The sequence below is a fragment of the Oenanthe melanoleuca genome, unplaced genomic scaffold (assembly GCF_029582105.1).
Source record: "Oenanthe melanoleuca isolate GR-GAL-2019-014 unplaced genomic scaffold, OMel1.0 S383, whole genome shotgun sequence".
NCBI lineage: Eukaryota > Metazoa > Chordata > Aves > Passeriformes > Muscicapidae > Oenanthe > Oenanthe melanoleuca.
Window position 1 is genome coordinate 1 of NW_026613032.1, and position 12,412 is coordinate 12,412.

At 44.1% G+C, this 12,412-nt stretch overlaps 1 protein-coding gene across 1 annotated transcript; it reads left to right on the forward strand.

Annotated features, from left to right (window-relative positions):
* Positions 1 to 4,877: 4,877 nt before the first annotated feature.
* Positions 4,878 to 12,204, forward strand: POMC (proopiomelanocortin). The gene is made up of 3 exons (XM_056516214.1): positions 4,878 to 4,910; positions 8,908 to 9,084; positions 11,559 to 12,204. Exons 2-3 carry the CDS (start codon positions 8,965 to 8,967, stop codon positions 12,096 to 12,098), a joined length of 660 nt encoding a protein of 219 aa, XP_056372189.1. The 5' UTR covers positions 4,878 to 4,910; positions 8,908 to 8,964; the 3' UTR covers positions 12,099 to 12,204.
* Positions 12,205 to 12,412: the final 208 nt, after the last annotated feature.

Here is a 12,412-nt window from a genome sequence, read left to right on the forward strand (position 1 = left end):
GGGTGGGGAAGGGCTGGAAAAAAAATTCCCAGAGGATCCCCGGATCCATGGGAGTGTCCAGAAAAATCCTGGATCAGCCTGGGATAGCGGGATTGGAATGGGATGGGATTGAAAATCCATGAATCCCATCCCAAATTGTTCCGGAATTTCAGGATTCTGGGATTCCACTTCTCTCCTGCTTTGCACCTTCTCCTTTTCCCACTCCATCCCAAATCCCACTGGAATTCCCAGAATCCCAGGATTCTCTATCCCAATCCTTCCTGAGAAATCTCCAGCTGGGAATTCCCAGGAATCCCAGGGAATTTCTGAATTCAGGGATTGGGCCTGGACTGGGATCAGATCCCTGGAATTGGAGCAGGATCCAGTTTTCGTTGGATTTGGGATTCCCTGGAATTCAGAAACTTCTGGATTTCCTTTTCCCACTGATGATTTCCTGGAAAATCCCAGATTTTTGGTCTTGGAAGCAGAATCTGAGTCAGGACACGGAAATCCCAAACCCAGATTGTGAAAATTTGGGAATCTTGGGGGTTTTCCACCCTGTCTTTTCCAGGAGATTTTGATGCCTCGACGGCTCTTTTTTCCCCAAAAAAAATCATGGAAATCTTGGAATTTTGAGAAATTTTAAGTTCGGGAATCATGGATATATTAAAATCAGGAATTGTGGATTTAAAGCTGGAAAAACTTTGAACCTCAGCTTGAAATGCCAAAAAAAAAAAAAATCCCAAATTTTTTTGTGCTCTTCCCACATCTCCGTCTCCGAGGGATTTGTGGGATTTGAGCCCATCCAAGATTTTCACACCCGGCCCTGGAGCTCATTCGCATCCAGGTGCGATCCCGCTCCCGATAAATCGGGAAAGGGCAGGAATTACGTGGGAGAGGAACCCGATCCGGCCGGGAAAGGACGGCACATCCCCAATTTCTGGGAACGAGGATCATGGAAAACCTCCCTGCCCCTGGAAAAATCCCTTCCCGCCAAAATTATCCCGAGGTTATCCCAATTTTCCAAGCTTAATTCCCTAAAAATCACGGATCATCTAGGGATCGATTAGAGGAAAAGAAAATTCCTGCCAGTGGGAATTTTTAAGGATTTTTTCCTGCTTTTCTCCATTTTTTTCCCACTTTTCTCCATTTTTTTCCCTGTTTTTCCCCATTTTATTTTACCATTTCCCCCCATTTTTCCTGTTTTCCCCCTTTTTTCCTGTTTTTTCCCATTTTTCCTGATTTTTCAATTTTTTCCTGTTTTCCTTTTTCCCATTTTTCCTGTTTTTTCCCCAGTTTTTTCCACATTTCCCCCATTATTTCCTTGTTTTTCCCATTTTCCCTGTTTTTTTCATGTTTTTCCCCAATTTTTACCACATTTCACCCATTTTCCCTTTTTTTTCCTGTTTTCCCCTGTTTTTTTTCCCATTGTTTCCTGTTTTATCCAACTTTTCCCCTTTTTTTCCCCATTTTTTCCCATTTTTCCTGTTTTTCACCAATTTTTTTCCCGTTCTTCCTGGGTTTTTCCTGGTTTCTTACATTTTCTCCCCATTTTGTCCCATTTTCTCCAGTTTTTTTCCCCATTTCTTTTATTTTTTTCTCTATTTTTCTCCCATTGTTCCCACTTCTCCCATTTGTCCTGGTTTTTCCTGAATCTTCCCCATTTTTTCCTTATTTTTCCCATTTTCCTGTCTTTTTCCCATTTTTCCACATCTTTCCTGTTTTTACTGTTTTTCCCCAATTTTGCCCCAATTTTTTCTGCTTTTTTCCATTCCCACCCCATTTTCTCCTTTCTTTTTTTTTTTTTTTTTTTTTTGCCATTTTTCTTATTTTTCTCATTTCCCCCCTTTCCCCATTTTCCCCTTTTTTTTTTCCTGTTCTTCCCTTTTTTCCTATTTTTTCCCTTCCCCCCCATTTTTTCCCACTTTCTCCGTTTGTTCCTGTTTTTCCACATTTTTCCCATTTTCCACCTTTTTTGCCTTTTTTTTTCCCATTTTCCCCTTTTTCCCCTTTTTCCCATTTTCTCCCTTTCTCCCATTTTTCCCATTTTCTCACACTTTTCCCTTTCCTTTCCCATTTTTTCTATTTTCTCCCATTTTCCCTGCTTTTCCCTGTTTTTTCCCTGATTTTTTTCCTGTTTTTCCCCAATTTTTCCCCCATTCTTCCTGGGTTTTCTCTGGTTTCTTACATTTTCTCCCCATTTTGTCCCATTTTCTCCAGTTTTTTTCCCCATTTCTTTTGTTTTTTTCTCTATTTTTCTCCCATTGTTCCAACTTCTCCCATTTGTCCTGGTTTTTCCTGAATCTTCCCCATTTTTTCCTTATTTTTCCCATTTTCCTGTCTTTTTCCCATTTTTCCACGTCTTTCCTATTTTTACTGTTTTTCCCCAATTTTGCCCCATTTTTTCCTGCTTTTTTTCCAGTCCCCCCATTTTCTCCTTTTTTTTTGCCATTTTTCTTGTTTTTCCCATTTCCCCCCTTTTCCCATTTTCCCCATTTTTTTTCCTGTTCTTCCCTTTTTTCCTACTTTTTCCCTTTCCCCCCCATTTTTTCCCATTTTCCCTGTTTTTTCCACATTTTTCCCATTTCCCCCCTTTTTTCCCTGTTTTTCCCCATTTTTCCCCTTTTTCACTTTTTCCCATTTTCCCCCTTTCTCCCATTTTTCCCATTTTCTCACAGTTTTCCCTTTCTTTTCCCATTTTTCCTATTTTCTCCCATTTTCCCTGATTTTTCCTGGTTTTCCTTGTTTTTTCCCTGATTTTTTTTTCCCTGTTTTTTCCCCATTTTCTCCCATTTTTCCCTTTCCCCCCCATTTTTCCCACCCTGACATCTCCCTACACCCACAAATCCCACAAAAAATCCCTGGAATTTTCCCTCCACAAAAAAGAAATCCCCATTCCCAACAGGACTCCCAATCCCTTCATATCCATCCCACGAATTCCCGGGGAATTCCAGGAAACTTCATATTTACCAAATCCCAAAAATTATTCCCAACCTTAAATCCACAAATCCCAACCCGGGGAAAAAAATAATAAAAAAAAAATAATAAAAAAATTTAAAATCCTCAATTCCCAACCGGAAAAAAAACCAAAATTCCCAACCTTAAAAATCCCAGAATTCCAAGATTTTCGTGATTTTTTTGGGGGGTAAAAAAGGATCTTCCAGAACCCAGAAATCCCGGGAAAAAGCGGGATGGAAATATCCGGATTTCCATGGGATTCACATTCCGGCCGGGGCCTCATCCATCGCCCTAAGCGGATTTCCCGTTATCCCAATAAAAGTCGGGAATGAAGACGGACGAGGGTTTGAATTGGGAATCATCGCCCCGGGCGGGGCCGTAAAATTCCCAAAAATAGATCCGGGCACGGAAAAAAATCTCCGGGAAAGGAGGGAGGGAGGGATTTGGGGTTTGGGTTTGGGATTTCGGAGGGATTTGGGATAAATTTGGGGTTTGGAATTGTGGATTTGGGGTGGATTTGGGATAAATTTGGGGTTTGGGATTTCGGAGGGATTTGGGATAAATTTGGGACTTGGGATTTTGGAAGGATTTGGGATAAATTTGGGGTTTGGGATTTGGGATTTCGGAGGGATTTGGGATAAATTTGGGGCTTGGGATTGTGGATTTGGGGTGGATTTGGGATTTGGGATGGGTTTGGGATTTGAGGTGGATATGGGATATGGGATACAGGATTTGGGATGGATTTGGGATCTGGGATTTGGGATTCAGGATCAGGGGTTTGGGATGGATTTGGGAAAAATTTGGGATGGATTTGGGATGGGGTTGGGATTTGAGGTGGATATGGGATATGGGATACAGGATTTGGGATGGATTTGGGATCTGGGATTTGGGATTCAGGATCAGGGGTTTGGGATGGGGATTTGGGATGGATTTGGGAATTTGGGATGGATTTAGGAAAAATTTGGGATGGATTTCAGGTGGGGTTGGGATTTGGGAAAAATTTGGGATGGATTTGGGATGGGATTGGGATGAATGAGAAATGTTCAGGGATGGATTTAGGATTTGGGATAAATTTGGGGTTTGGGATTGATTTGGGAAAAAATAGGGAACGATTTGGGAAGAATTTGGGAGATGGGAAATGGATTTAGGGATGGATTTGGGATCTGGGATTTGGGATGGGTTGGGGATTTGGGATAAATTTGGGATGGGGTTGGGATTTGGGGTGGATATGGGATTTGGGATGGATTTGGGAAAAATCTGGGATGGATTTGGGATGGGGTTGGGATGGATGAGAACTGTTCAGGGATGGATTTGGGATGTGGGATTTGGGATTTGGGATGGATTTGGGATTTGGGATGGGGTTCAGAAGGATGGAAACTGTTCCGGGATAAATTTGAGATGGATTTGGGGAAAAAAAACGGGAAGGATTTTGGTATGGTGTTAGAGCTGGGATTTGGGATGAACTTGGGACGGATTTGGGATTTGAGATGGATTTGGGGTTCAGGATTTGGGATTTTGGGTTTAGGATTTGGGAATTCGGGTTTGAGATGGATTTGGGATTTAGGATTTGGGACGGATTTGGGATAGATTTGGGATGGATTTTTGCTGGATTTTCGTTGGATTCCAGATCCTTCCCACCCCATTCCAGCCCCACACATTCCCACTTTTCCCTGGATTCCCTCCCCGAACCCTTTTGGATCCCGAACCCCTCCATTCCCAACCCCCGGGGGAAATTTTCATTTTTATTTTCCACCCTTTCCCGGCTCCCGAATCCATCCTGGAAAACTTTCCCGGCCCTGCTAATCCCGGTCCCTTTGTTCCATCCCGGTTTTCCCCCGCCGGCCCCTCCTTCCCTCGGGATATAAAAACCTCGGGAAGAGCCGAGCGCAGCCAGAGCCGCCCTGGAAACGCTCCGGGAAAAGAAAAAAAAAAAAAAAAAATCCGGGAAGGAGCAGCCGAGATCCCATTCCCAGGTAAATCCCAAAAAATAATCCAAATTTTCCCTCTGAAAATCCCAGATTTTTTTCCCGTAGAAGGGAGGGGGGACGAAAAAATAATTTTTTTTCCTCGGATTTTTCCCAAGGGAATTCAATTCCTTCTCCCCCTCCTCACTCCTGGTTTTTTTTAATGTTTTTTTCTTTTCCCGAGCCTCAGTTTCCCTCTGGAAAAATCCCTCCCATTTCCCGGGATGGGGATTGGGATAAATTTCCCATAATTCTCTGTAAAATTCCCAATTTTCCAGAGGGAAACTGAGGCACGGGAAAGGGAATGGGATCCCCGGATCCGCCTCTGTCCCGGCTCAAAAACTCCAAAATTTGGGAAAAAATTCCATCCTGGACATTCCCAGGTTTGGGGAGAAAAATGGGAATTTTAATGGGAAAATGGGAGGGATTTTTTCAGAGGGAAACTGAGGCACGGGAAAATGGAGGGAATTCCTGGATCCGCCTCTTTTCTCCTCCAAAATTTGGGAAAATTCCATCCTGAACATTCCCAGATTTGGGAAATTTTTCCTCTTTTTAATAGAAAAATTATCACAATCCCGGAAAACGGGAGGGATTTTTCCAGAGGGAAACTGAGGCACGGGAAAGGGAAGGGGATCCGTGGGGCCGCCTCTTTTTCCAGCCAAAATTTAGGAGAAAAATTCCCTCCTGGACATTCCCAAATTTGGGAAAATTTAGATCTTTTTAATGGGAAAATGGGAGGGATTTTCCAAGGGGAAACTGAGGCACGGGAAAATGGAGGGAATTCCTGGATCCGCCTCTTTTCTCCTCCAAAAATTGGGAAAATTCCATCCTGAACATTCCCAGATTTGGGAAATTTTCCTGTTTTTATTGGGAAAATGATCCCGATCCTGGAAAATGGGAGAGATTTTGCCAGAGGGAAACTGAGGCACGGGATTTTCCCATATATGGGAAAGTTCCAGAGGGAATTTTTTCACTTTTTTTTTTTTTTTTTTTTTAGGGATTCCTTTCCCGTGCCTCAGTTTCCCTCTGGAAAAATCCCTCCCATTTCCCGGGATGGGGATTGGGAAAAATTTCCCAGAATTCTCTGTAAAATTCCCAATTTTCCACAGGGAAACTGAGGCACGGGAAAGGGAATGGGATCCCTGGATCCGCCTCTGTCCCGGCTCAAAAACTCCAAAATTTGGGGAAAAAAAAATTCCTTCCTGGACATTCCCAGGTTTGGGGAGAAAAATGGGAATTTTAATGGGAAAATGGGAGGGATTTTTTCAGAGGGAAACTGAGGCACGGGAAAATGGAGGGAATTCCTGGATCCGCCTCTTTTCTCTTCCAAAAATTGGGAAAATTCCATCCTGAACATTCCCAGATTTGGAATTTTCCCTCTTCTAAATGGAAAAATTATCCAAATCCCGGGAATGGGTGGGATTATTCCAGGGGGGAAACCGAGGCACGAGAAAATAAAGGGAATTCCTGGATCCGAATATTTTCCTTCCGAAAAAAACGGGAAAATTCCATCCTGAGCATTCCCAGATTTGGGAAATATTCCTCCCTTTTCATGGAAAATTTATGCGAATCCCAGAAAACAGGAGGGATTTTTCCAGAGGGAAAATGAGGCACGGGATATTCCCATATATGGGAATGTTCCAGAGGGAATTTTCCCTTTTTTTTTTTAGGGATCCCTTTCCCGTGCCTCAGTTTCCCTCTGGAAAAATCCCTCCCATTTCCCGGGATGGGGATTGGGAAAAATATCCCATAATTCTCTGTAAAATTCCCAATTTTCCACAGGGAAACTGAGGCAGGGGAAAGGGAATGGGGTCCCTGGATCCGCCTCTGTCCCGGCTCAAAAAGTTCAAAATTTGGGGAAAAATCCCTCCTGGACATTCCCAGATTTGGGGAGAAAAAATGGGAATTTTAATGGGAAAATGGGAGGGATTTTTTCAGAGGGAAACTGAGGCACGGGAAAATGGAGGGAATTCCTGGAACCTCCTCTTTTCTCCTCTAAAAATTGGGAAAATTCCCTCCTGAACATTCCCAGATTTGGGAAATTTTCCCTCTTTTTAATAGAAAAATCATCACAATCCCGGAAAACGGGAGGGATTTTTCCAGAGGAAAACTGAGGCACGGGGAAATGAAGGGAATTCCTGGATCCGCCTCTTTTCCAGCTCAAAAAACCGGGAAAAATTCCCTATTGAACATTCCCAGGTTTGGGGAAATTTCCCTCTTTTTAATGGGAAAATGATCCCGATCCTGGAAAACTGGAGGGATTTTTCCAGAGGGAAATTGAGGCACGGGGTATTCCCAGATCTGAAAATGCTCCAGACTGAATTTTTCCCATTTTTTTTTTTTTTTTAGGGATTCCTTTCCCGTGCCTCAGTTTCCCTCTGGAAAAATCCCTCCCATTTCCCGGGATGGGGATTGGGAAAAATTTCCCATAATTCTCTGTAAAATTCCCAATTTTCCACAGGGAAACTGAGGCACGGGAAAGGGAATGGGATCCCTGGATCCGCCTCTGTCCCGGCTCAAAAACTCCAAAATTTGGGGAAAAAAAAAATCCTTCCTGGACATTCCCAGATTTGGGGAGAAAAATGGGAATTTTAATGGGAAAATGGGAGGGATTTTTTCCAGAGGGAAACTGAGGCGCGGGAAAATGGAGGGAATTCCTGGATCCGCCTCTTTTCTCCTCCAAAAATTGGGAAAATTCCATCCTGAACATTCCCAGATTTGGGAAATTTTCCCTCTGTTTAATAGAAAAATTATCACAATCCCGGAAAACGGGAGGGATTTTTCCAGAGGGAAACTGAGGCACGGGAAAGGGAAGGGGATCCCTGGGGCCGCCTCTTTTTCCAGCCAAAATTTAGGAAAAAAATTCCCTCCTGGACATTCCCAAATTTGGGAAAAATTAGATCTTTTTAATGGGAAAATGGGAGGGATTTTTCCAGAGGGAAAATGAGGCACAGGGAAATTGAGGGAATTCCTGGATCCGCCTCTTTTCCAGCTCAAAAAACCGGGAAAAATTCCCCATTGAACATTCCCAGTTTTGGGGAAATTTCCCTGTTTTTAATGGAAAAATGATCCCGATCCTGGAAAATGGGAGAGATTTTTCCAGAGGGAAACTGAGGCACGGGATTTTCCCATATATGGGAAGGTTCCAGAGGGAATTGTTCCCATTTTTTTTTAGGGATCCCTTTCCCGTGCCTCGTTTTCCCTCTGGATAATCCCCTCTCATTTCCTGGATAATTTTCCATTTAAAAATCCCATTTCTCCCCAAATCTGGGAATGTTTTTTTGGTTTTTTGGGTTTTTTTTGAGCAGAAAAGAGGCGGATCCAGGAATTCCCTCCATTTTCCCGTGCCTCAGTTTCCCTGTGGAATAACGGGAATTTTACAAGGAATTATTTGAAATTTCTCCCAATCCCGAGAAATGCAGAGGTTTTCCAGAGGGAAACTGAGGCACGGGAAAGGGAAGGGGGAAAAAAGGAAAAATTCCTTCATGAGAATTCCCAGTTCTGGAAAAATCCCGTGCCTCAGTTTCCCTCTGGAAAAATCCCTCCCGTTTTCTGGGGTTTGGATCATTTTCCCATTAAAAAGAAGGGAAATTCCCCAAATCTGGGAATGTTCAGGAGGGAATTTCCCCGTATTTTTGGAGGAGAAAATAGGTAAATCCAGGAATTCCCTCAATTTTCCCGTGCCTCAATTTCCCTCTGGAAAAATCCCTCCCATTTTTCCATTAAAATTCCCATTTTTCTCCAATCTGTGAATGTCCAGGAGGGAAAATTTCCCAAATTTTGGAATTTTTGAGCCAGGACAGAGTCGGGTCCAGGGATCCCCTTCCCTTTCCCTGTGAAAAAATTGGGAATTTTACAGAGAATTATGGGAAATTTTTCCCAATCCCCGGAAATGGGATGGATTTTTCCAGAGGGAAACTGAGGCTCGGGAATAGAAGGTGAATCCCGAAGGAATTGTGGAATTTTCTGACAGTAACAACCAATTTTTTTGGGATTTTTCCCACAGTTCCTTCCCGGTTTTCCTGCTCTCAGCTCCCGGCGTGATCCCGTTTTTCCAGCCGGGATGGGGTCGGGAATCCTTCCCGTGGTGCTGGGGTTGATCCTTTGGAATTCCGTCGGAGCTTCCGATCCCTGCCGGGAGAATTCCAGGTGCCGGGATCTGGGCAGCGAGGCCGGAATTCTGGTAAATCCTGGGAATTTGGGAATGGGGGGATGAGGGTTGGGAATGTGGGAAAGGGAAGGGATGGAAGTGGGGTGGGGTTTGGGAATGGGAATTTTTCTTGGCGATTTTTTGGGATAAAATCCCAAAATTAAAATTAAAAAAAAAAAAAAAAAAAAAAAAAAAAAAAAAAAAAAAAAAAAAAAAAAAAAAAAAAAAAAACCAGAGGGATTTGGGTACGGGAATTTTTCTGGAGAATCCCAAAAAATCCCAAAAAATTGAGGGTTCTGGGAATGGGAATTTTCTCAGGGATTCTTTGGGATCAAAACTGAAAGAACTCCAAAATTTTTTGGGATCAAATCCCAATAAACCCCCCTCCCCACCCAAAAAAAGAAGGGATTTGGGAATGGGAATTTTTATGGAGGTTCTTTGGGGATCAAATCTCAACAATCCCAAAAAAAACGTTTTGGGATCACAGGTCAAAGATCCACAGAAATAGAGAGATTTGGGAATGGGAATTTCCCCAGGGATTCTTTGGGTTCAAATCCAAAAGGTCAAAAATTTTTTTTTGTAATCAAATCCCAAAGATCCAAAATAAAAAAAGGGATTTGGGAGGGAATGGGAATTTTCCTGGCGATTTTTAGGGATCAAATCCCAAAGATCCCAAAAATGGATGGATTCAGGAATGGGAATTTTCACGGACATTTTTGGGGATCAAATCCCAAAACCCAAAAAATTTTGGGGATCAAATCCCGAAGATCCTAAAATTGGAGGGATTCAGAATAGGAATTTTCCTTGAGAATTAAGGGATCAAATCCCAAAAAATCCCCCAAAATTCCCAAATTTGGGAATTCCCAAATCCCTCCCCACATGGGATTCTCCCAAATTTTTTGTGGGAACTCCTCTTCCAGAGGCTTTCCCGTTCCCAAATGATTCCAAACTCCAGGATCACAAAAAACAGGAATTCCATCCCAGAATTCCCATTCCTTGCATTTTTACAGGGAATTCCCAAATTCAGGATTCTCCCAAAATTTTCCCCTTCCAGTGGCTCCCAAATACCCCATTCCCAAATGATCCTGGACATCCCAAAAAATGGGAATTCCATCCCGGAATTCCCATTCCTTTTGCTATTCCTGGGAATTCCCAAACATGGGAAGATCCTCCCCAATCCCCCATTCCCAAATGATCCAGAACATCAGGAAAAGTGGGAATTCCATCCCGGAATTCCTGCTCCTTGTGTTATTCCAGGAAATTCCCAAATTTGTAAATTCCCAAATCCCTCCCCACATGGGATTTTCCCAAAATTTTCCACTTCCAGACACTCCTGAATCCCTATTCCCAAATGATCCCAAACATCCTGAAAAGTGGGAATTCAATCCCAGAATTCCCATTCCTTTCGTTATCCCACATGGGATTTTCCCAAAACTTTCCACTTCCAGAGGGCCCCAATTCCCTCATTCCCAAACGATCCCGAACATCCCAAAAATTCCGGGATGGAATTCCCATTCCTTGTATTTTCTCTAAAACTCCCAAACATGGGAATTTTCAAGGGAACGCCACTTCCAGAGCCTCCCCAATCCCCCATTCCCAAACGATTCTGAGCATCCCAAAAAAATGGGAATTCCATCCCGGAATTCCCATTCGTTTCGTTATTCCTGGGAATTCCCGAATTTGGGATCTCTCCCATATGGGATTTTCCCAAAATTTTTTTGCTTCCAGAGATTCCCGAATCCCCCATTCCCAAATGATCCCAGACATCCTGAAAAGTGGGAATTCCATCTTGGAATTCCTGTTCGTTGCTTTTGCCAAGGAATTCCCAAATTTTGTAAATTCCCAAATCCCTCCTCACATGGGATTCTCCCAAAATTTTCCACTTCCAGACCCTCCCAAATCCCTCATTCCCAAACGATCCCGAACATCCCGAAAAGTGGGAATTCCATCCCGGAATCCCCATTCCTTTCGCTATCCCACATGGGATTTTCCCAAAATTTTTCTGCTTCCAGGGGGTCCCAAATCCCCCATTCCCAAATGATCCTGACCATCCCGAAAAGTGGGAATTCCATCCCGGAATTCCCGTTCCTTACGTTTTCCAAAAAACTCCCAAACATGGGAATTTTTGTGGGAACGCCGCTTCCAGAGCTTCCTGAATCCCTCATTCCCAAATTGCCCCCAACATCCCAAAAAATGGGAATTCCATCCCAAAATTCCCATTCCTTACGTTTTCCCGAAAACCCCCAAACATGGGAATTTTTGTGGGAACGCCGTTTCCAGAGCCTCCCAAATCCCTCATTCCCAAATTGCTCCAAACGTCCCAAAAAATGGGAATTCCATCCCAAAATTCCCGTTCCTTACGTTTTCCCGAAAACTCCCAAACGCGGGGATTTTCGTGGGAACGCCGCTTCCAAAGGCTCCCGAATCCCCCATTCCCAAATGATTCTGAGCATCCCAAAAATTGGGAATTCCATCCCCGGAATTCCCTTTTTCCCGCCTCGTTCCAGGCCTGCGCGGGATCGTGCCGGGCCCAGCTTTCCTTGGAATCTCCGCTCTTTCCCGGGAACGGGCAATTCCAGCCGCTCTCCGAGAGCCTCCGCCGGTACGTCATGAGCCACTTCCGATGGAACCAGTTCGGCCGGAAAAACAGCAGCGACGCCGGGATGAGGAAACGGGAAGAGGGAACCGGAAGCGATCCCGGAATTCCCTTTTCCCGGCGCTCGGAAGAGGCGGGAAAGGACGGGAAGCGCTCGTATTCCATGGAGCACTTCCGATGGGGAAAACCCGTGGGGCGCAAGAGGAGGCCGGTCAAGGTTTATCCCAACGGAGCCGAGGAGGAATCGGCGGAGAATTCCCAGCTGGAATTCCGGCGGGAAGAGCCGTCGGAAGAAGAGGAGGAGGAGGAGGAGGAAGAGGCGGAATTCCCGTGGAATTCCCAGAAGGAGAAACGCTACGGGGGTTTCATGAGCCCGGAGAGGGTCCGGACGCCGCTGGTGACGCTCTTCAAGAACGCCATCGGGAAAAGCTTTTCCAAGGATGGGCAGTGATGGAAAAAACGGGAAAATCCGGGAAAAAAAAAAAAAAAAACAACGGGAAAATCCCGGAAAAAACCGGGAAAAATCCAGGAAAAAAAAACCGGAAAAATCCCACGGGATTCGCGCACCCCTTGTAGTGTCCCCTTAGCACTCAATCCTTCCTAATTTAAAAATAAATAAATAAATAAATGAATAAATAAAAATCCCGGGATTCCGGGTGGGAATGAGGGTGGAATTCCCAGCTGGGGATTCTTGGAATGGGATGGATCCCGATTGGGAATTTTTGGAAGGGTGGGATCCTGTAAAATATTGTAAAGCAGGGATGG

What these genes read in the sequence shown, in the direction of transcription:
- POMC (XM_056516214.1), top strand. Translation starts at nt 8,965, where the DNA reads ATGGGGTCGGGAATCCTTCCCGTGGTGCTGGGGTTGATCCTTTGGAAT. An exon ending in GCAGCGAGGCCGGAATTCTG is followed by an intron (nt 9,085 to 11,558) that starts GTAAATCCTGGG and finishes GCCTCGTTCCAG; the next exon opens with GCCTGCGCGGGATCGTGCCG.